Below are 23471 nucleotides of genomic sequence, written 5' to 3'. Positions count from 1 at the left end.
AATTACTATTGTTTGGTGGCACTTATGAAACGTCAAGAAAATATAGCTAGTGGCATTTATATAATGCATCAGCAACATACTAGTGCCAGCGTTTGGATAAATGCCGTTAATTTATGCAATGCATCGACAATGTATTGCGGTGGCATTTAAATAAATGCCATTAATTTATATAATGCACCGGCAACATACTTGTGGTGGCATTTAGATAAACACTATTAATTTATGCAATGTAGTGGCAACGTATACTAGTGACGGGGTTTACATAAATGCCGTTAATTTATACAATATGCAATGTACTAATGGCGGCGTCTAGATAAATGCCAGCAATTTATATAATGCACCGGGAACATACTAGTGACGGAATTTGATTTAATGTCGCTATTTTATGTAATGTGATGGTAACGTACTAGTGGTGGCATTTAGATAAATGCCGTTAATTTAGGCAAAGTGGCAGCATTTAGATGAACGCTGTTAATTTGTACAAAGACTTCGATAATGAGTTTTTCAAGTCCTAGCGTTTGGGCAAAAGCCGGTAATGATGCCGGAACACGTAAATACCGACCACCCACTACCGGCGTTTGGTTTCGTCGATAAATAAATGCTGTTAATTGAAATTTTATTCACGGTGATTATTGACTTAGGCTTCGGAGGCATTCCCACGAACTCCCTAGCCATCTCCTTTTTGGATTGCAGGCCGGTGATTGTACGTCAGTGGCGGTAAAACACGTACATAAGTTATAACAAGTTTAGTGACCTTCACAAATTCTAAACCTACACAAAAACTCAAATATGTTGTAGTGAGATTCTATTTGCAAGTCTGAAATCAAACCATGAGACATTATATTTTATTGGACGATCGATACATGACATTCTCGTTTGCAACTTATCACATGGTAACTTTATTTGCTCAACAAACACAAGAAGCTTTTATTGCAGAAAACCAAGTTCGATATATATTAGATACACACCCTTTTAATTAGCATTATTTTTCTCGTACAAGTATTTTTAAAGCATTTGTTTTCATCTCCAGACGGTAGTATTAGTGTCAAGCCAGCCCCCATCAACCAATAGGTCATGCCCATTGACAAATCCAGAATCATCAGACGCAAGAAAGAGTACAGCATCCGCCACATGTTCCGCTTTCAGTGCAACACCTTTTAAGCTTGAATGCGGCTCAAATGCCTCATGCAACTTCTCTGCATCCATTCCAAATGCACTGTATGACATTGGAGTTGCAACTACAGCGGGTGATACACAGTTCACCCGAACGCCATGCTCCCCTAGCTGCCTGCTTGCGGATCGAACAAGCCCAAGCACTGCGTGCTTTGACATAAAGTAATCGGTTTTTTGGAATGCACCTCGGCTTGCTGCTATACTTGCGGTGCACACGATGGTCCCCCTCACACCCCTTTCAACCATAGCACGTGCTGAATGCTTTACACATGCGGCCGTGCCGCGCACATTGATCGCAAATAGATGGTCAAGGGCCGATAAGTCCAGGTCAAGTACGGTCTGATCCGACCTACTAAAAATCCCCGCATTACTAAACATGATGTCAAGCTGCCCATAGTTCTTGACCGTCCATTCTACCATGGCTTTGACCTGCTCTTCATCAGTAACATCACAATGGATGTATGCCGAATGGTTCAAGCCAATGGATTTGGCCACCTGCTGGCCTACTTCTTTTTGGACATCAGCAATCACCACCATACGTGCACCATGCTTGGCAAAAACTTGTGCGGTCGCCTCCCCGATGCCACTAGCACCGCCTGTGACTATGGCCACTTTGCCTTCTAATTTCTTCTTATACAACGTGGATTCCGCCATTGTAATATATCGAGAAGATTATACGATTGATGTAGCAGCAGGCGTCTCTGCTAAAAGATGATGACCAATATTTCGCGAACTTTCAGTGGGTGTACCTTCTAATTAGCAAATAATGCACTCTGACCACAGAATCCTTTTTATAATAGCACAAACCAGGTGAAACACAACTCTAAAACATGACAATTATTAATTGCTACAGTACAACTATACGTACAATAATTGGCGTATTGATAAAGCTAATAGTAATTACTTCCAAACCATGTGAAACACAAGTCTATAATATGACAATTATTTTCTACAGTACAACTCTACGTACAATAATTGGCGTATTGATAAAGCTAACTTTCAAACCACATGAAGCACAGCTCTATAATATAACAGTTATTTGCGACAGTACAACTGTACAAATCGTGTTGCACCTAATTCCCAGCAGCATAATTGAAAGAGAACATGACCCAGATGGGTTTATCTATACCAGTACTGTATTTGCACAACCAGAGCAGATCGAGAGGAGAATCTGTATTTTTTAATGCCTTAACTACATACAAACTCATCACTCGACAAAAACTAGTGCACTTATGAGTAGATCACATCCAGAGTGGTTGGCACTGTTATTCAAAATATAGCACTGATTTGCTCTTAACAAAAGGGAGACTAAATTCATAGTGGGTTCATAAGACTAGACAACACAAATATTAATAGCAATGAAAAACAGTATTTAGGTTTGCTTCATACCAAAGAAGTCTTTCTAAGAATAATAAAATTCAGAATAAACAGTAGCGAAAATAATAAATTGCATAGTTCCTAATATGGTGATTCAAGAACGAGCAAGAGCCAAAAAAAAACCAACTTAAAGCAAAAAAAAATTTCAGTACGAAGAGAATCTCCTGGCCTGTTCCTTTTGATTCTCGTATTGATGGTGTACGCAAGTCCTATATTTATAGGCTACGTGATTACGCCCAAAGTATAACGCGGTAGTTGTAGCACAGCTTTGGGGTGTCGATTCCACAGGGAGACAAATTAAAAGAATAACAAGAGGAACAAAGAAACTAAAGAAAAAATATTAAATAAGTAATAGAGAACAAAGATTAATTTTAAATGTAAATTCAAGTGAAGCAAAGTAATTAACAGAAAAAATACTCAAATTTGACAAACAGTAGAGCGTCGGGAGTCCCTTGCACAAATCTGGTATTTTAATTATTCTTAATTCATTGGATAACTCAATTAGGAACTCAATTCCCGCAATTCTCAATAGGAAGGTATAGATTTATAAACCAGACTTAAATCAAATGTAACCCTTTGAAAAAACATTCACCACTTTTAAAAAACTTGAATTACTACCCCTATTGATAAAATCCAATGACGACAATATACTCAAGAAGCGATATTGCAGCAAAAAAACTAAATCAATATAGATAAATAATTGATCCAAACATAATCAAAGAACTAATCCATTCAATAGAAAAAGCATGACTGAATCCATAAACACAATAAATTCTATGATTATTCGGAGAAGAAAACATCAACGATGAATTGAGAATGATAAAACAAAAGAGTTTTAGCAATTGAAAATCAAATACATGAATTAACAATAAATTAGAAATACCATCTAATGTGCAAGTTCATCCCTAACCTTACTTGAGAATTTAGTTACCCATAAATATAATGGACAACAAAAATCTCCAGAGAAAACTGAAGCGAACGGTGGCCATGGAAGTGATTTTCTCCTCTCTTCAGATCTGCCCCTTGTGCCTCTTCCTACCCTCCATTTCGTGCTAATGATATCCTTATATAGGGTAAGAAAGAAACCCTAATGTCCTCTTGATTTCCGCATAAAAAAATCGCCTAAATTTTAGGACTTATCTTGGCAGCCACGTACAGCCTTCAGGAGTTCGAATTTGGAAATCCTTATTAGAGACAAAGTTATAGCCCTTTAAGATAGCTTCCAATGCATCAAGAATCGCATCAATCCAATATATGAGTAAAAGGATATAGTCAAAAGACTAAAGTATGTCCAGACTGTCTCCTAGCGAATTTCAGACTTGGACTTCTTGTGGTTTCATTTTATGATTTTTTTTCTTTTTCTTTTCTTCCAAATTGATCTCAAACTCCATGAATTTCCTCCTTTGAATTTGACTGGGCTTGACTTGCTCTTTTATAAACTCTGAAATTAGACATAAAAAAAGCTGCTTAGGAGTATCCCAACGTAAATAGAAATTCAATTTAAGAATACACATTAATTCCTATGATTTCTATTCACATTTTAGCATTTTAGTCCAATAATAGGGTATATAGAGTGCACTTTCGCACACTCATCACACCCCCCAACTTACTCCTTGCTAGTCCCTAGCAATTTTCATGTCAAAACAACGAAAGAGACCAAAGAAAATGACACATAAAGGCCATTAAGTCACACTTTCCAGATTCACATATCAAAACAATCTAAGGAATCCAATAACCCATCAAGATCAATCCACCTATAGCAATCCACAGAGTGTGTGTGTGTTCTCCAAGCCATAACCATCGTACCACTAACTTTGACACATGCAACATCAAGAACATCTTAAGCAAAAGGTTCAACTCCATAACTCACGGGTATAATAGTGTTTCATGTAAGGGCTCTCTCTATGGAGTTGACAATGGGTGTATATACACTCTCATGGAAAATTAGGCAATTATGTACAAGCAACAAGCAAACATTGATCTTATGATAGGAACACTAACAAATGAGACTTCCATCAATCTTTCCAACAGCTTATTTAGGATCAGAATGGTCAACACAAAAGGTTGTAATGTGGCTTGGTTTTGGGGTTATATGAAAAAAAAGGATGAAAGGGATTCAAAAACTTCCAAGTACATACAAATGAAATTTTATTAAATATCTCAATAGACCACACTTCTCATTTAATATACTCTTCAACTTTTCAGATCATCAAATAATAATGCTTTTCCTTCTTCTTCCTTTTTTTTTTTCAACAATTTGATGGACAAACACATGCCACTTTTGTATTCTTTCCATCTATACCAACTTCTTTTTTTTTTTTTTTTTGGAGCTCACTCAATTGAACACTTTGCAACTTGTACTCTTCTCTTTTTTTTCGTCGTCTTATTCTTCTCTTTTTTTTTAATTGAAAATGATAAAATTAAAGAAAGAAAATACAAATTCCACACCTGGTATACACTTGGAAGTAAAAAGGGTAAAAAAATCTGTGTATAGGTTATACTCCAATGTGGAGAGGCATGGATGATATAGGCATATGAAAAGAAAAAGCTACAAGTGTTTTATTGGCTCAAAGTTGGCTACTAGGGGTCTATGATGGAAATGATAGCTTGAAAGGCTCAAACGTTAATCCTAAGTTGACCTTCGTCATATCCCAAGTATATCCACCATTGTACCGCAAACCATGTAATGATATTCTCAAAAGAAGTGCCCAATTCAACAGATCAATGAACGCTTATCACAATTTACTGCATTTGTATGCTCTCAATCCTCTCCAAACTCACATGAATACTTAAGCAAAAGAGTTCTCTAGCTACATGTGTCAAACCACCATCTTACCACAAAACTTGGATAAGTGCATTAAGAATTCTGTGAATGTTTCAGTAAAAAATGATTTGGTGGGTTTGGTGAATTCACGAAGATGACTATGAATGAGAATGAGTACACATGTGAAAATAATGCACGTGTGATGCAAATTAAAAAAAATTGACACATGAAAATATGCCACAGTGTTCCAACAAGCATTTTAAATACTGAATTTGCACCACCACCCCCCAACTTAAATGAAACATTGTCCTCAATGTTTAAGAATCAAAATTGAATGGGGAGTAACTGAAAATGGTAGAATACACCTGATGAGTGACGTGGGTAGCTCCCTAAACACCAAAGATGGTAATCTGAAATGATAAAATGAAACTATCCTGCAATCAAAAACAAAGAAAACAACAGCAAACAAAAAGGAAAAGAAACAAAATAGGAAGAAACAAAAACAAAACAAAGCAAAACAAAATAAATAAAGAAACACATACCTTGGTAGTGTGATCAAGGTTGAAAGACTGGATCCATAAGTGGAATGTCTTCCACTTCCGGAACTTGCCTATCAATTAATATTTTAAGGCGTTGACCATTTACTTTAAAGATCCGACCATTCTTAGGATCCTCTATTTCTACCACCCCATTTACAAAAACATTTTTCACTAAAAATGGGTCAGTCCACCTAAACCGAAGTTTTCCTTTGTGCTTGTGAGATCCAAAATCATATAAGTATATTCGGTCATTAGGTTTAAACCTCTTCCTAAGAATATTTTTATCATGAAACGTTTTCATTTTAACCTTATAGACTTTAGACTTAGGCAAAGATTTCAATTTAACTCTTGGTGCTTTCATACTTACAAGAATCTGTTTTCCACATTTCTTAGGCAACTCCTCAAATTTCTGTTGCCAAACCTGTGTGCCATAATCCTAAGTTTCATAAAAAATAGCACAAATATCAATAACATCAGATGAATCACTAACAGATGTATTAAACTCAGAATTCACAAGGGAATATTCAAGGGGATCAAAATCATGAGTTGTGTGAACTCCCTTGTCTATGAGTGCATCAATCATATACGTTTGGTGGCACTCGTCATTTGTTGGCTGCTTCTCAATATGGAAAATGTTGACCTCCATGGTCATGTTTACAAAAGATAACTTCATCAACCCATTCCTGCAATTTATAAGTGCATTAACCGTAGCAAGGAAAGGTCTACCTAATATGAGAGGAACTTTAGAGTTAGACTCAACAACTGATTGAGTGTCCAAAATTAAGAAATCAACAGGATAATAAAACTTATCAATTTGGATCAAAACATCCTCAACTATCCCTCTCGGTTTCTTAACTGAACGATCAGCCAACTGAAGTACGACAGAAGTAGGCTTAATTTCACCCAAACCAAGCTGCAAATAAATGGAATAAGGCATCAAATTAACACTAGCTCCTAGATCTAGCAAGGCTTGCCCAAACTCATGATTTCCAATATTACATGCAATGGTTGGACAACCAGGATCCTTGTACTTAGGAGGAATTCCCTGCTCAATTAGAGCATTAACTTGCTCTGTCAGAAATGCTGTCTTCTTAACATGGTGCTTCCTCTTAACTGTACATAAATCTTTAAGAACTTTTGCATAAGTGGGAACTTGTTTAATAACATGCAAAAGAGGAAGGTTAATCTTTACCTGCTTGAGGTTCTCCAAGATTTCATTACTAGGATCCAAAGTTCTCATACCAGATTTTAAAGCTTGTGGAAATGGTACCTTAACTGGACTCTTAATTACCTCGGCATCCTTGGGGAACTCGGTGCTATCATTGCTTTGTTCCTCTTCAACATCCTCTTGCTTATTAGTTGTTGGAATGTGTAAGGACTTACCACTTCTTGTCATAATGGCATTGATTTCTTTTAAATTTTTTTGTGCCATATGTTGACCTTGGGGTGCAGATTGAGCTTGAGAAGGAAACTTGCCACGCTCATTCACACTCAAGGAGCTCATTATCTTGGATATATGACTCTTTATCTCTTTGTTTTCTTCAACAACCTGCATAATCAAGGATTCAAACTTTTGATTAGTTTTACTCTGTGCCTTAATAAAAGCATGCAAAGTGTCTTCTAAAGGACTCCTAGAAGATGAAGGTGCATGATATGGTGCAGGATATGATCTAGGGGGTTGTGCAGGTGGCTGGTTTTCAGACTTCCAGCTAAAATTGGGGTGATTAAGCCACCCAAGATTGTAGGTATCAGAGAAAGGTGCAACAGGCTTCATGTACATACCTAAGGCATTACATTGTTCCTCATACATCTCTCTCATCTCAGCAAATGTGGGACACTCTTGGGTAAGGTGATCTATCCCACCACACACAAAACATCGTCCAAAAGACTCTGCATGATTAGCCACGTGTGTTGGCTTTAGGTCTTTATTCTTCAACACCTCTAGCTCCCTAGTGAGTATCTCAACCTTAGCCTTTAGGTTATCTTCTTCCCTGAGATGGTAAATTCCACCACCATTTAGGTTTCCTGTAGGTCGTGATCTATTTGTGCGCTCAGTAGCACTAGGTCCAGTCCAAGTGTGAGCTTTTTCAGCAAGCTCATTGAGGTATTCTATGGCCTCATCAGGATCTTTCTTCAAGAACTCACCATTACACATCATCTCCACAAATTGACGCTCTCTAGGTGTAAGTCCCTCATAAAAATAGCTCACTAAGCGCCAATTCTCATACCCATGGTGAGGACACATACTCAATAGCTCCTTAAATCTCTCCCAAGACTGATACAAAGTCTCACTGTCCTTTTGTACAAAGGTGGAGATTTGCCTTTTAAAACATTGGTCTTATGTTGGGGAAAGTATTCATTAAAGAAGACCTAAGTCATCTCATTCCATGACCCAATAGATCGTGATCTCAATGAATATAGCCAACTCTTAGCTCTATCCTTCAAAGAGAAAGGAAAGAACTTAAGTCTCACAATGTCATCAGTTGCATTTTGACTATGAAAAGTCGCAACTACTTCCTCAAACTCCCTAATGTGCACATATGGATTTTCATTTTCCAAGCCATGAAAAGTAGGGAGTAACTGTATCATCCCTGTTTTAAAATCCAATTGGCGAATATTAGCTAGAAACATGATGCATGATGGTGTGGCTGTGCGTGTAGGGTGGAGGTAATCCTGAAGGGTCCTAGTGGGTTGATCTTCGTGTTCACTCATTTTCTCAGAATTAGAAGAATTATCAAACAAATGATCAGAAAAATTAAACTCTGACTTTAACACAGGTCTACAAGCAAACCGACCCAAGGCATCTCTATACCTATGCATGCAAGGTAGAGAAAAACCCAACACTAAAAGAAACTATAAAAAGAAAAAGAAAATAAAAAAAAGATGCAGCAAGCTAAAAGAGGGAACGAAGTTACCACCTTTACAAACTGTTGAAAAGAAAAACTATTTCACAATTCTTCTACCGTCTCCCCGGCAACGGCGCCAAAATTTGATTACACCCAAAGAATAACACGGTAGTTGTAGCACAGCTTTGGGGTGTCGATTCCACAGGGAGACAAATTAAAAGAATAACAAGAGGAACAAAGAAACTAAAGAAAAAATATTAAATAAGTAATAGAGAACAAAGATTAATTTTAAATATAAATTCAAGTGAAGCAAAGTGATTAACAGAAAAAGTACTCAAATTTGACAAACAGTAGAGCGTCGGGAATCCCTTGCACAAATCTGATATTTTAATTATTCTTAATTCATTGGATAACTCAATTAGGAACTCAATTCCCGCAATTCCCAATCGGAAGGTATAGATTTATAAACCAGACTTAAATCAAATGTAACCCTTTGAAAAAACACTCACCACTTTTAAAAAACTTGAATTACTACCCCTATTGATAAAATCCAATGACGACAATATACTCAGGAAACGATATTGCAGCAAAAAAACTAAATCAATATAGATAAATAATTGATCCAAACATAATCAAAGAACTAATCCATTCAATAGAAAAAGCATGACTGAATCCATAAACACAATAAATTCTATGATTATTCGGAGAAGAAAACATCAACGATGAATTGAGAATGATAAAACAAAAGAGTTTTAACAATTGAAAATCAAATACATGAATTAACAATAAATTAGAAATACCATCTAATGTGCAAGTTCATCTCTAGCCCTACTTGAGAATTTAGTTATCCATAAATATAATGGACAACAAAAATCTCCAGAGAAAACTGAAGCGAACGGTGGCCATAGAAGTGATTTTCTCCTCTCTTCAGATCTGCCTCTTGTGCCTCTTCCTTCCCTCCATTTCGTGCTAATGATATGCTTATATAGGGTAAGAAAGAAACCCTAATGTCCTCTTGATTTCTGCATAAAAAAATCGCCTAAATTTTAGGACTTATCTTGGCAGCCACGTACAGCCTTCAGGATTTCGAATTTGGAAATCCTTATTAGAGACAAAGTTATAGCCCTTTAAGATAGCTTTCCAATGCATCAATAATCACATCAATCCGATATATGAGTAAAAAGATACAGTGAAAAGATTAAAGTATGTCCAGACTGTCTCTAGCGAATTTCGGACTTGGACTTCTTGTGGTTTCATTTTGTGATTTTTTTCTTTTTCTTTTCTTCCAAATTGCTCTCAAACCCCATGAATGTCCTCCTTTGAATTTGACTGGGCTTGACTTGCTCTTTTATAAACTCTGAAATTAGACATAAAAAAAACTGCTTAGGAGTATCCCAACGTAAATAGAAATTCAATTTAAGAATACACATTAATTCCTATGATTTCTAATCACATTTTAGCATTTTAGTCCAATAATAGGGTATATAGAGTGCACTTTCGCACACTCATCACTAGGCTAGGGACCCTCTAGCAAAGTCAGACTTAAACTATTTCTCCCATTAAGGAATAGGATAGGTATATCCATTACTAGTTGTTCAAAATGAGGGTATTCAATTTTACTAAATTCATCCCTTTTGACAATAGGTGCCACCGAAGCCTTACAGCTCTTCATGTTGAATCTCTCCAAAACTCTTTTAATGCAGGCCCTTCGAGACAGTCTCAGAATTCTTTGTTCTTTGTCTCTATGTCTCTCTATGCCAATGACATAAGAGGCTTCACCTAAATACTTCATTTCAAAGTTTTGAGAAAGAAACTACTTTGTGTCGTAAAGCAAGCCTAAATCACTGTTTGCAAGCAAAATATTATCTATATATAGGACTAAGAAAATGAATTTACTCCCACTGACCTTAAGGTATATGCATTGATCAACAAGGTTCTTAATAAATCCAAATGAGTTAATAACCTTGTGAAACTTTAAATACCACTGGCGGGAGGCCTGTTTAAGTCTATATATGGATTTCTTTAATTTGCAAACTCTCTGGCTGTTTTCTTTAAAACCCTTAGGTTATAACATATATACCTCCTCTTCACGATCCCCATTTAAGAATGTTGTGTTAACATCCATCTAATGTAACTCTAGATCAAAATGAGCTACTAATGCCAAAACTATTTTGAATGAATCCTTCTTAGAAACTGGAGAGAAAGTTTCATGGTAGTCAATGCCTTCTTTTAGAGTAAATCCTTAAGCTACAAGTCTGGCTTAACGTTATTCAACATTACCAAAAGTATCCATTTTGGTTTTATAAACCTATTTCAGTCAATGGCTGCTGCTTTATTAGGTAAGTCAACGAGATCCCAGACTGATTTTTAGCCATGGATTCCATCTCATCTTTCATGGCATCATACCAAGATGTGGAATTATCTCCACTCATGGCCTCTGAAAACGAGCTTGGATCTTCCTTAGGTCCAACATCAAAGTCGGATTCTTGAAGGTAATCATATAGTCATTAGAAATTGCTGGTCTTCCTACTCTTAAGAATCTCCTTAATACTACTTCCTCTGTAGTTAGTAAACTAGGAGGAGGTTCTGCTTGAACCTGTTCTTCATGAGTATACTGTTCTTGAAATGATTGTTGTTCAGAGTAATCAATTTGATCTTCTCTTAGCATAATCATACGTCCTTCATATGAAGGAGTTTTAGTCTGCTCTTGTGCTTTCTCAAATTGTAACTTACGAGGATAAACACTCCCACTAGGTTTAGCATCCTCAAGGAATTTGGCCTTTCTTCTCTTAACTATTCTAGGACTATTTGAAGGACAATAAAACTTGAAACCTTTGGAGTTTACTGGATAGCCAATGAAAAAATCACTTATTGTTCTTGGGTCCAACTTCTTTATGTGAGGATTATAAATCCTCACTTCAATAGGACAATCCCATACGTGTAAATTACTCAAACTTGGTTTTCATCCAGTCCATAACTTAAAAGGTGTCTTAGAGGCAGCCTTCAATGGAACTCTGTTCAAGATATACACAGTGGTTTTCAGGGCTTCACTCCGTAAGAATAATGGCAGTTCAGAATTACTAATTATGCTTCTTACCACGTCCATAAGCGTGCAATTCCTCCTTTCAGATACACCATTTTGTTGTGATGTGCCGGGCATTGTGTATTGTGCAATAATGTCATTTTCTTCGAGGAATTTTGTAAATTGACCTATCATTTGTCCACTTTCTGTGTACCTACCATAATACTCAACTTCCCTATCAGATCTTACAATCTTGATTATATTTTCCTTTTGTTTCTCTACTTCAACGTTATAGATTTTGAAAGCATCTAGTGCTTCTGCCTTTTCATTTAGAAGGTAGAGATACATATACCTTGTATGGTTATCTATGAATGAGATAAAATATCTCTGACCATTTAGGCAAGGAGTAAGAAAAGGTCCACAGATATCAGTGTGTATGATTTCTAAAATATTCAAAGTGGTCTTGTTGCAACTTTTAGTTGTCTTGTTGCTCTGCTTTCCTTTTATATAGTCCACACAAGTCCTAAAGTCACTAAAATCAAGAGTTTATAAGACTCCATCATTCACCAACCTTTTAATTCTCTCTATGGAGATATGTCCCAATCTCCTATGCCACAACATGGATGAGTCCTCATTTATGATGCTCCATTTAATACCAACATCAATATCCAAGGATAAATAATTATTCTCAAAATTGGGATCTAACTCAAATTTAAATAAACCATTAACTTTTATTCCACCACCAAGGTAAACATTATTCTTAAAAATGCTAAAAGTAGAATTAACAAATCTAAACTCAAAGTTAACCTCAGTCAACTTTGAAACTAAAACTAAATTTCTAGAAAAATTAGGAATAAAAAATACATTTTCAAGGTCTAAAACAAGAATAGTTTTTAAAAATTATGTAAAGATCCCAAGAGCCACCACTTGTGAACGCATCTTGTTTCCTGAATAGACATATTGTTCACTTGGTTGCGGCTTCCTTGTTTTGAGAAATCTCTGTATGGTATTAACAATATGCATTGTAGAACCAGAATCAATCCACCATGTGTTTCGGGGAGCTTCTACAAAAAATGATTCATGACACACTAGAAATAGGAGATTATATTTCTTTTCGAGCCATCTCTTAAACTTTTGGCAATCTTTCTTCATACGCCCTTTCTGTCTGCAAGAGAAACAAGACCTTAGTCATTTTTCTTAAATGACACCTTGTGCTTATGCAGTTGGGCATCCTTGCCTTTCTTGGTCTTTCCATTAGTATGATTGGCTATATGAACACTTTTAGGCCTCTCATTTTTTAATCTCTTCTCTTCTTGAACACACATGGTCAATAATTCATTAACTGACCACTCATCCTTATGTATATTGTAAGAGATTTTGAAAGGACTATATTCAGAAGGGAGAGAATTCAGAATGAAATGTATCAAGAATGGCTCAAAGATCTCCAACTTTAGGGACTTAAGTTGAGCTGCCATGTCCCTCATTTGCATAATGTGCTCACGCACACCTTTAGTACTATCAAAAGTCTTACTTGATAGTTTCTTAATTAGAGTGCTAGCTAAAGCCGTATTAGAGCAAACAAATTGTTTCGCAACAACCTTCAGGAATGCTTTAACCTTATCAGTTTCAGGGATAGAACCCTGAATGCTCTTGTTGATGTGAGATTTCATAAACAACAAACAAAAACAATTAGATTGCTCCCACTATTCATTTTTTAAAATCTGTGCTGGCATACTTGATTCTGTGAGGGCGAGTGGTTTGTCCACACGGAGCACCATATCAAGCTCTAAGCACCCCAATTTTAGAAGAATATTTTCTTTCCAGTCATAGAAATTATCACCATTTAGTATCAGAATACGAATAATATCATCAAAAGGTGAAGTGGGAAATGTTAAAGCTAATAATTAAGAAATACTTTAATGCTATGAATTTTAACTTTATTTAAATCAACCAATGTCAATTTAACCAATAGTAAATTTTAACCAACTATAAATAGTCGTTGCATCACATAAAAATTTACTAAATATCTAAATAATAAGACTAGAATAATTCAATGTTAATGAATAAATTCTCCATACCTTTGGGCATAGGAAAATCTACCACCAATACAAAACCATCTATCTTACTATAATTAAACCATCAATCTACCACCAATAATAACCTACATTTGAGTCCAGGCTACTAAAATAATGATTAAATCACAACATAAATGCTAATATATCTTTATGAAGTTAAAACTTTATATGATTATCGTTATAAATTAGGATGCTTTGGCTACTCCCAAAATACTTCGATAATCGGCCTTATATGATTATTTTTCAATAGAAAAGGACGCTTTGGCTACACCCAAAATATTTCAAATAATCATAACCTCTAGCATCTTACCATAGGAAAAACAATATCTATTGATCCACCAAAAGTTAATACAAAGAAAAAACAACCCAAAAACAAGCCAGGAATAAAACCCTTTGTTGAAAAAAAATAATAAAATATTTAATTAAAAAATAATATTTTATTCTTTTAAATTGGGCTGGTCAAAATTGTTTTGTATGGATCAATACTTATTGAACATATAGCCAATTCCAAAAGCTGGCCTTTATAGGGTACCTTTTAATAAGGACAAATCTTTCTTAAAAGCCAAAGGCCTAATAAGGCCAAGAAAGTTTAAAAAGCCGAAAGGCCTAATGAGTCGTTAAAGGCCCAATAAGGCTAAAATTTATAGAAGACCAAAACAAACCAAAAGTAAATCCATAGTTGAGGTTCAGATTTTTTATTTTTTTTAATAAACAGTGCTGATCAATGCCTTGATGAATTTTGCCATAGAAATGAATAGTACTACTTAGTAAATTTCCAGAAAAGATTCTTCTTTCCTAGACAGAACTTCAACGTTTCCAAAAAAAATTGGAAGGTCACAATGGTCCCACTTAAGTCCCAATCTCCTAGACAGAACTGCCTTAGATTGTACATATCCACAGTTCCACAGCAAAATGCCATAAAATTTCTCATATCAAACCAAATTTGATTTTACAAAGAAAACACAATAATATTAGATTTTCATGCTGAAATGAGAAAATACATATATGTCCAAAATCTAAATCAATAGGAATGAACCTAACTCTGATACCACATGTAAGAATAATAAAATACAAAATAGACAGCAGCGAAAATAATAAATTGCATACCTGCTGCCATGGTGATTCAAGAATGAGCAAGAGCCTAAAGAAAACCCACTTGAAGAGAAAAAAAAAAAAAAAACTATTTGAGTAGGAAGAGAATATTCTGGCCTATGCCTTTTGATTGCCGTACTGATGGTGTACACATGCCCTCTATTTATAGGCTAGGTTAGGAACCTTCTAACAGAGTTAGACTTGAACTATTGCTCGCATCAAGGAATAGGATAGGGCTTATCTATTACTAGTTATTCAAAATGAAACGCTTAATCCCCTAGTTTAAATTTAAATTTAAACTACTTAACAGATAAAATCTTATCAAAACTTGATAGGCAAGAGGGTCACTCTAAATAGAACTCTAATAGTCTTCACAAAAGGAATAGAAAAAGAATTTAGATCAAATTACTGAGATCAAATAAATTGTTTCTGAAAAGAATTACATGTAGAAGAAGTTACAGCTAGAGAATAATATAATCACATACCAAATATGCTATGATTGTGTTGGAAGAATTAATGGAGGCCGAAGAACATCTTGCAGGTAGATCGAGCAAGAGATCTAGCAATCGTGAAGTTTTGTGGCGTGGAGCTAGGTACTTACAACTTTATGGGCCTTAAAAAGCCTCCATCCGCTTGACCGCTCTTCAGTACTTTTGTGCCACATCCAAGTTCCATCGAGTTAGAATGTCCAAGCGCAACATATTAGAACATGAGATATGAAGTTATTCGACTATCGCCTTAAACTTGCCAAGCCTTTGACTGAAAGCCCTCACATATCTCACCAAGTTGTGGACTTTGGTAATGGAATCACCAACCTCCTCAAACTCCTAAGCAACTATGAGGTTGATGATATTTGCACAACATCGAACATGAATAAACTCGTGCTCATGAATGATATCCTCTTTTCTGTTAGATTCTGCTTGAACCACTCAATTGTAGTGTCATTGGCACTGGCATTGTCAACTGTTATACAAATGACTTTTCTAATTTTTCAATCCTTTATACAATCGTCCATCGTAGTCCTAATTGATGAACCCTTGTGATCAACAATTTGTTTAAAACCAATAATATATGCTTGTGCAGTGTCCACTCATTGTCTACAAAGTGGGCTGTGATACACATGTAGTTGACATTCTATATGAATATTCATGTATCAGTAAAAAATGACAATCTCTAACCAATGGTAATAAACATCTCTTTCATTTCTACCTTCTCTTTCGCATGCCTCTGCGAACAATCTCGTATCACTTTATACTATGAAGGCATCAAAAATCGTGACTCGAGAGTGTGAACAAATTTATGAAAGCCTTTTTTGTCAATTGTGGTAAAAGGCATCTCATCACAAATGATCATTTCGACAAGCAATTCATGCTACATCTTCTTACTGTATTAATATGCATACCATCAGTAAAAAATGACAAGCCTTTTTTGTCAAGGGGATTGACAGCTTCTTAATATGCATACCATCAGTGGTGATCTAATACTGCTGGCAACCATTAAGATGTGCTTTTAATACACTGGTGCCATACTTTTTTGAATGACAACCACAAAGTTGTACACAGTGGTAGGATCTTGCTTGCAGGTTTACACGATCAACCCTTTTTTAGGATGCCCTGGTGGTATACCGTGCTCAATGGGCATTTCTTCCTCTCCTCATTAAACATATCCTCATCTTCTATATCTACAGAGGGTCAACTACTTGCATATGAAGTAGCTGCTATAGATGTGGCTCTAGGGGTGGAAGTCCCTATTGGTTTAGGAACTCTGGCATTTACCGCATCCCTTTGCAGATGATCGTCTTCACTTGGTGTAGCATCCATATCATAATCAATTGTGCTAAAAAGATAAATTAGAAAGAAAAACATGTACTGCATACATACATATATATATATATATATGGAAGGGACTAGAAACAAAGTGTGGCAATACGATAGACCACCAAGAAAGCCAGCCAAAATAACATGTGCGGCATATATATAACCAACACAATTATAAAGCTAGCCAAGGTTCCAGTAGAAATACTGAAAATTATGTTTGAAATGATGAATGTAATGATGTGATGATGAAATGAGATTACTGTATAAAGCCAGCCAAGGTTCCAGTAGAAAAACATGTACTGTTGAACTATAATTTCTCTGACTCAACCTTAAGAATAACGCCAAGTACTATTTATGTTCAGTATATGACAGCCCAACCAGATCATACATATGGAACTATAACTCTTCATTTTTTTTTTCTTTTTATAGACTTACATTCAGTGTATCCTACTTTGCGTAAATATCTGATCTTCCTCTTTCTCCCTCTCCCATGGAAATGGAGACATTCTTAATTTTCATGCTTCTTTCTCAGATTTTTCATGTATTTCACATTTTTTTAATGTTTATTGTCACTTTTCTCTTTCCTTTATTTTGATTGAATGAAAACCCTTTCACACATGGATTACTATCCTTCCAATATTGTTCTGTCTTTGACCAAGTGACCTTTAACTATATCCTTGCTATAATTATACTATATTTGTCAGCATTTTCTTAATCACTACTACCTTTGCCTAGCTAGCTCTAACCTTAAAACCACCGATCCTCAAACAACTAGCTATAAATATGCTTCTGATCTTCTACTGAAGGAAAAATGTATGCATTTGTATTCAATAGATTTATTGTTTCATTTAGGTTAAGATAAAAGAGAAATACTATTGTCACTGAGAGTTGGGTCCCGGTTGGGTCCCAACAATTTTTTTTCCTTTTTCTTTTTTTGACTTAATGATTAAGGAAGTGTTTTTTTAGTAATATTGTAAAAAAAATTTTAAAAAAAATATTTAACAATGTAAAAAAAAATGAATGAAGAAGAATAGAAAAACATTTTTGCTGTTGTCAGCTGGACCTGTCTCGTGGATGTAGCACGTCTCTAAGATAAAATAAACAATGATTTTCACATGATTCTTTTGTGAAATGAGTTTTCCCACCTCTCAGCTCAGCATAATTTATACATTGCTAGTCATGGAGGCTTGAAAAAAATAATTGATAAAATATTAAACGTCTAACGTAGTTAGGACAATCTACATACCAACTAAAATTCTATTCATCGCCCAACTAAAATTCTATTCATCGCCCATGAAAATCTACTACAACAAAAAAGAGATTTTGGGACGAAATGAAAATCATCCCAAAAAGTTAGATTTTGGAACGAAATCAAAAAAAGTTAGATCTGTTTGGGTAGACTGCTCATTTCTTACCTGTTAATAACACCGATTCCTTGGGTAAGTTGACACGCTTGTACGTGAAAGAGATAGTGCGGCTGCACGGCATACCAAAGAGTATAGTGTCGGATCGAGACCCAAGGCTCACGTCGCAGTTCTGGAAGAGTTTGCAGGTAGCTTTGGGTACTAAGTTGAAGTTCAGTACTGCTTACCACCCACAGTCAGACGGCCAATCAGAGCGCACCATTTAGACCCTTGAAGACATGTTGCGAGCATGTGTCATGGAATTTCAAAGGAGTTGGGAAAACCATTTGCCGCTCATAGAGTTTGCATATAATAACAGCTTCCATGTGACCATTCAGATGGCTTCCTATGAAGCTCTTTATGGGAGGAAGTGCAGATCGCCCTTGTGTTGGGATGAAGTCGGGGAGAGTAGGATAATTGGACCCGAAATAATTCAAGAGATGCAAAGCCAAGTTCAGATCATCAACGATAAAATGGCGACAGCTCAGAGTCACCAGAAAAGCTACGCTGATACCAGGAGGAGAGAGTTATCTTTTGAAAAAGGTGATTGGGTTTATCTCAAAGTCTCTCCCGTGAGAGGAGTTAAGCATTTTGGTAAGAAGAGGAAACTGGATCCAAGGTATGTCGGCCCTTTTCAGATTCTAGAGAAGGTAGGGTCCGTCGCCTATAGAGTTGCTTTGCCAGAGTATTTTGGGGATATTCATGATGTCTTCCACGTATCGTCCTTAAAGAAGAGCTTTGGACAACAAGAGCCACGCTTTGTCAACCCAAAGAGTATTTAGTTGCAACTAAATTTCACTTATGAGGTTGTTCCGTCGCAGATCATGGATTGGAAGGAGCAACAGTTGAGGTCCAAGACGATACCTTTGGTTAAGGTGGCATGGGGAGATCCGTTAGCTCAAGACTTCTCTTGGGAGCGAGTAGCGGACATGAGGGAACAATACCCATACTTGTTTGAGTAAAGACGGTACGTTTCTTAATCTTGGTCACAGATGGTTTATGTGAGTTTTTGTGGCTTGTTTTAAGTTGGTGGTTGATCTTGCAAATTTCGAGGACGAAATTTGTTTTTAAGGGGGGGAGGATGTGACGACCCGCTTTTACGTGTATTTTCACTGCAGGGTTGTTTTTAATTTTATTTATATATTTATTTTCACCCGTCCGTCTCTCTCTCTCTCTCTCTCTCTCTCTCTCTCTCTCTCTCTCTCTCTCTCTCTCTCTCCTTCCTCTCCTTCACGCTGAAAGCTTCATTTGCCCAGACCCGCCGCCGCCGGCCACCGTGCGGCACACCACCCCCACCAAAATCTTCCCCTCCCTCTGGTGAATCACCCCACAAAATTCCACCACCAACAGAGCTGCCGTTTATCCAGAAAAAACCCATCAAGCTACACAGTTTTTGCTCCGATCTACCGCCGTCGCTCCACCTCTGGCCACCACCTCTTCACCACCTCATCACCGACTCCTTGCCATCCTAACCCACCCATTTCCGGCCTCTAACAGTCACCGGAACAGCTCCCATGAGCTAGTTTCCGTTTTGGGCATTCCGGCCCTTCCTCCGCCGTTTCCACCGCCACCCACGGCCAAACTCCACTTCCACTAGCTTCATAAACATCCTTAGGCTATTCCCTATCAATCCTGAGCCTTGGTTTGTCCCCGTTCAAAAGTGGGTATTTTACAACCCACGACCACAGTGAAATTTCATTGTTACGTTGCTTTCCTTCCGTCGTTTGCAACGCCGCGAGCTTTCTAAAAATACCATATAGCACTGTAAGTATTTTCCAAACCCTACTTTTAGATTTAAATATATTTTGCTCATTCAATAATTATTTGTTTTTGGTTGGCTGATTCCAAACTGAGTCCGAGGAGATTGGGGGTCGGATGGATGGAGGACGGAGTTGCTTATTTTATTGATTTATGGTTGGTTGATTGTTTTGTGCATTGAAATCGCATTTACATGGTGCATGCGCGTGCGCTTTATTTAAATTGAGAAAATCATGTTTTATTGGCGTAAGTGGATTTTCGGGTGCATGTGTCTCACGAGCCCAAGTCGGGATGGGTTATTATCTCGGTGGAGCTCCTCTGGTCACTTGGGAGCATAATATACTGAGTGACGTCCCCTGGGTTGTCGCGGGGCGACAACGGGAGCAGGGGCTAGAGGAGGCTTGGCTACAAATGCGCCGGGCGCGGAACCGAGCATCGCTCTACGCACCGACTCCGTGGCCTTTTGCTGGCGAGGGCTAGAGGATGCTTGGCTACGAATGCGCGGGGCGCAGAACTGGGCATCGCTCATTTAGGTGTCACATGCGTGGTCGTTACCTGCGGTGTGGCACTGGAGCTAGGGTGTACGGATGACCCCTAGGGGAGGTCATGGTGCATACAGATTAATGGGTTAATGGTTTGAGTTTGATATGGACCAAATGTGACTTTTGGCGTGATCTTTGGTAAGGTTATGTATTTGGGCCAAATGGTATTTTTGGCATGTGTGGAAAAAATATGATTTTATGGGTTTTGTGCATTGGCATCATTTCATGCATATTGTGTGAGTTTTATATGTTTTTATCTGGTGGTATTTGGATTTTATTTACCTGCGGCACCATTTTTGGTACCGTAGATTTTTGTGCAGAGATCGAGGAAGAGGAGGAGAAGGCTGAGCCCGAGGATGCGGCTTCGCCGAGGTGCTGAAGTTTATGTTTTGTATTTGATTTAAAATTATATTTATGTTTGTAATATTCTATTCTATATGTTTTAAACAGTTTTGTATTAAACAAGAAAAAAATTCTGGTACTTAGTTATTTGACTTTGCTTATCCGCTGCGTGTTTCTCGTGCACATTCGTTGCTTTTACACACACTCGGCACGTCGTTAGGGTGGTGACCCGTGATGTCATCATCCGGACGTCTCGATTTTCCCGTGTCCGTGCATGGGGATTTGGGGGCGTCACAGATAAGAGTTGGATGTGAGTTAGCGATCGATTGGGTCAGAATTACAACGTATATGCTGAAGGTGTTAAAAAGTTCTTAGAGTTTGCATTGGGTACATGTGATAGTGATGGGCGTATTAGATGCCCATGTAAAGAATGCATGAATTTGCGCTCTCATAAGATAGGCTTGGTGAGAGAGCATCTGTTTGTGAAAGGTATTAACAAGGTTTATACTGATTGGGTCTTACACAGCGAACCATATCCAACTTCATTCGAGGTTCTACATGAAGAAGAAGAGATCTATGAAGATGTACAACTAGATGTTGTTGGAGATGAATATGATGAGGATATGAAGGAAATGTTAGGTGACATCAGTGCGGGAATGTTTATGAATGAAGGTGGAACGGACACATCAAGTTCAAATGATGGGGGTCATAACACTTTTGCACGATTGTGGAATGATTCACAACGTGAGCTATATCCAGGATGCAGAAGACACAATAATTTGTCATTTATCGTAAGGCTGCTTCACATAAAATCAATGTGTTGATTATCAATTCAGGCTGTGAATATATTACTCGAGCTGTTTAAGGAGGCACTGCCATCAGATAATACTTTACCACGTAACTTCTATGAAGCAAATAAATTGAAACGAGGACTTGGATTTGATTATAACATAATACATGCATGTAAGAATGACTGCATATTATTTTGGCAAGAGAATGAGCAGTTGAACCAATGTCCCATATGCCACGAATCAAGATGGACAACTGACAAACAAAATGTGCCACAAAAGGTAGTACGCAACTTTCCATTGAAACCTAGATTACAACGATTATATTTGTCATGTGCAACAGCTGTAGACATGATATGGCACTCATCAGCTAGAGTTAGGAACAATGATATTTTATCACATCCTGCTGACTCCCAAGTGTGGAAGGAATTTGATAAGGAACACCCATGGTTTGCTGAAGAACCGCGTAATATGCGACTTGGGTTGGCAACAGATGGATTTAATCCGTTTGGAAACATGAGTACCAGATGGATTGAAATATCTGGGTGGGTCTATAACATATGTCTTTAAATGTGATTGGTGGGATCTAGGCGGTGGTCGGGATTCGATATATAGGGATAATCATTTTACGAGTGTCAATACTGCATCTAAATGGTACGAAGATGATCCATTCGTACTGGCTTGTCAAGCTACTCAAATCTATTACTTGATTGATCCAATGAAAAGTGCTGATGAAGATAGTGGAGAGAAAACTTGGCGAGTTGTACAAAAATTTGTCCCTCGAAATATATATGAAGTAGGAACGAGTGCAGATTACGATAATAGTGGAGATGAAGATGACACTCCAAATGTAGAGGCCTACCAGGAAGATGGAGGAGGGGGTATTAACTTATTTGTTGACCTCGGTGCACTCGAGTTGCTCCCCTTATGTAAAGATGACGTCTCACTCATCCATCTCGACCCGTCTTCATTAAATTATCATTCAATTGAAGAAAGTGAGAAAAGTACAGAAGAAGAGTCAGAAGAAGAAGACGAACAAGAATCCGAGGGGGAAGTGGATAAGGATGACGAAGAAGAGCTTGATGATGATGACGAAGATGTTATACAGAGAGATTCTGAAACAAACATGGAAAATACATCTGAAGATGAAGACTAAAAGTACTAAAAAGTTTATTCATATACAGCCATTATAGAATTTTATTATAAATATAAATTTATTCTAATAATATTTTTTTGTTATATATAATCATTTCCAAGTATGCCGCCAAAAAGACAAAGGAGAAATGTGTCTCCTCCATCGAGTCCAAGTCCTGAACCCATTGAGGACTCCCCACCTGAGGAGTCCATTCCCGAAGATGAAGTTAACATTACAGAAAACGATGCACAGTCGACCTCTATCGGTAAGGAATGTTTACATTAATACTATATATAATCAAGAGGTTTGTTTCAATAAATAATATATATAACCTTCAAAATTATACTATCATCTATTAGTTGATGCATCTGCTCGTCGCGGTCGTGGCTATACACGCGGCATCTCACTTGAGAAAAATCGAAGGCATGGTAAACTGAAAATCACAATTCCTGATAATTCCACTGGAGGAGTGAATGATAGTGCAGCAGCGCTTTCCTCCTATATTGGCACAGTAGTTCGAGCTTACGCTCCATTTTATGTGCGCTCCTGGAGAGATGTGCCGAATGAGATTAAGGAACACATTCGAAGTCGTGTGCTGGTGAGTTTACTTATTATATCATTTTTTTCACCTACATTAGTTTATCATATTTTTAACGTAATTAATTTATAATTAGGATGAATTTGACCTCGACTTTGGTCGTAGCGAGGATTTGAGAACTATGAATGAGTTAATGGCTACACTATTCCGACGTCACAAGGAACGATGTCACGACCATTTCAAGAAATTTGAGACAGCAA

At 37.1% G+C, this 23471-nt stretch overlaps 1 protein-coding gene and 1 non-coding gene across 2 annotated transcripts; one reads left to right on the top strand and one right to left on the bottom strand.

Moving 5' to 3' along the window:
- Positions 1–808: 808 nt before the first annotated feature.
- LOC122290042 ((+)-cis,trans-nepetalactol synthase NEPS1-like) lies at positions 809–1951 on the bottom strand. Its single transcript, XM_043097559.1, has one exon. It carries the CDS (start codon positions 1825–1827, stop codon positions 1021–1023), a length of 807 nt encoding a protein of 268 aa, XP_042953493.1. The 5' UTR covers positions 1828–1951; the 3' UTR covers positions 809–1020.
- Positions 1952–8078: 6127 nt separating this feature from the next.
- On the top strand, positions 8079–8185 carry LOC122290602. Its single transcript, XR_006236464.1, has one exon. It is a non-coding gene; the product is annotated as a small nucleolar RNA R71 (small nucleolar RNA).
- Positions 8186–23471: the final 15286 nt, after the last annotated feature.

This window comes from Carya illinoinensis, chromosome 12, assembly GCF_018687715.1.
Source record: "Carya illinoinensis cultivar Pawnee chromosome 12, C.illinoinensisPawnee_v1, whole genome shotgun sequence".
Taxonomy (NCBI): Eukaryota; Viridiplantae; Streptophyta; class Magnoliopsida; order Fagales; family Juglandaceae; genus Carya; species Carya illinoinensis.
Note: the sequence above shows the minus strand (reverse complement) of the source record. Positions and strands in the feature narration are given on the sequence as shown.

What these genes read in the sequence shown, in the direction of transcription:
- LOC122290042 (XM_043097559.1), bottom strand. Translation starts at nt 1,827, where the DNA reads ATGGCGGAATCCACGTTGTATAAGAAGAAATTAGAAGGCAAAGTGGCC.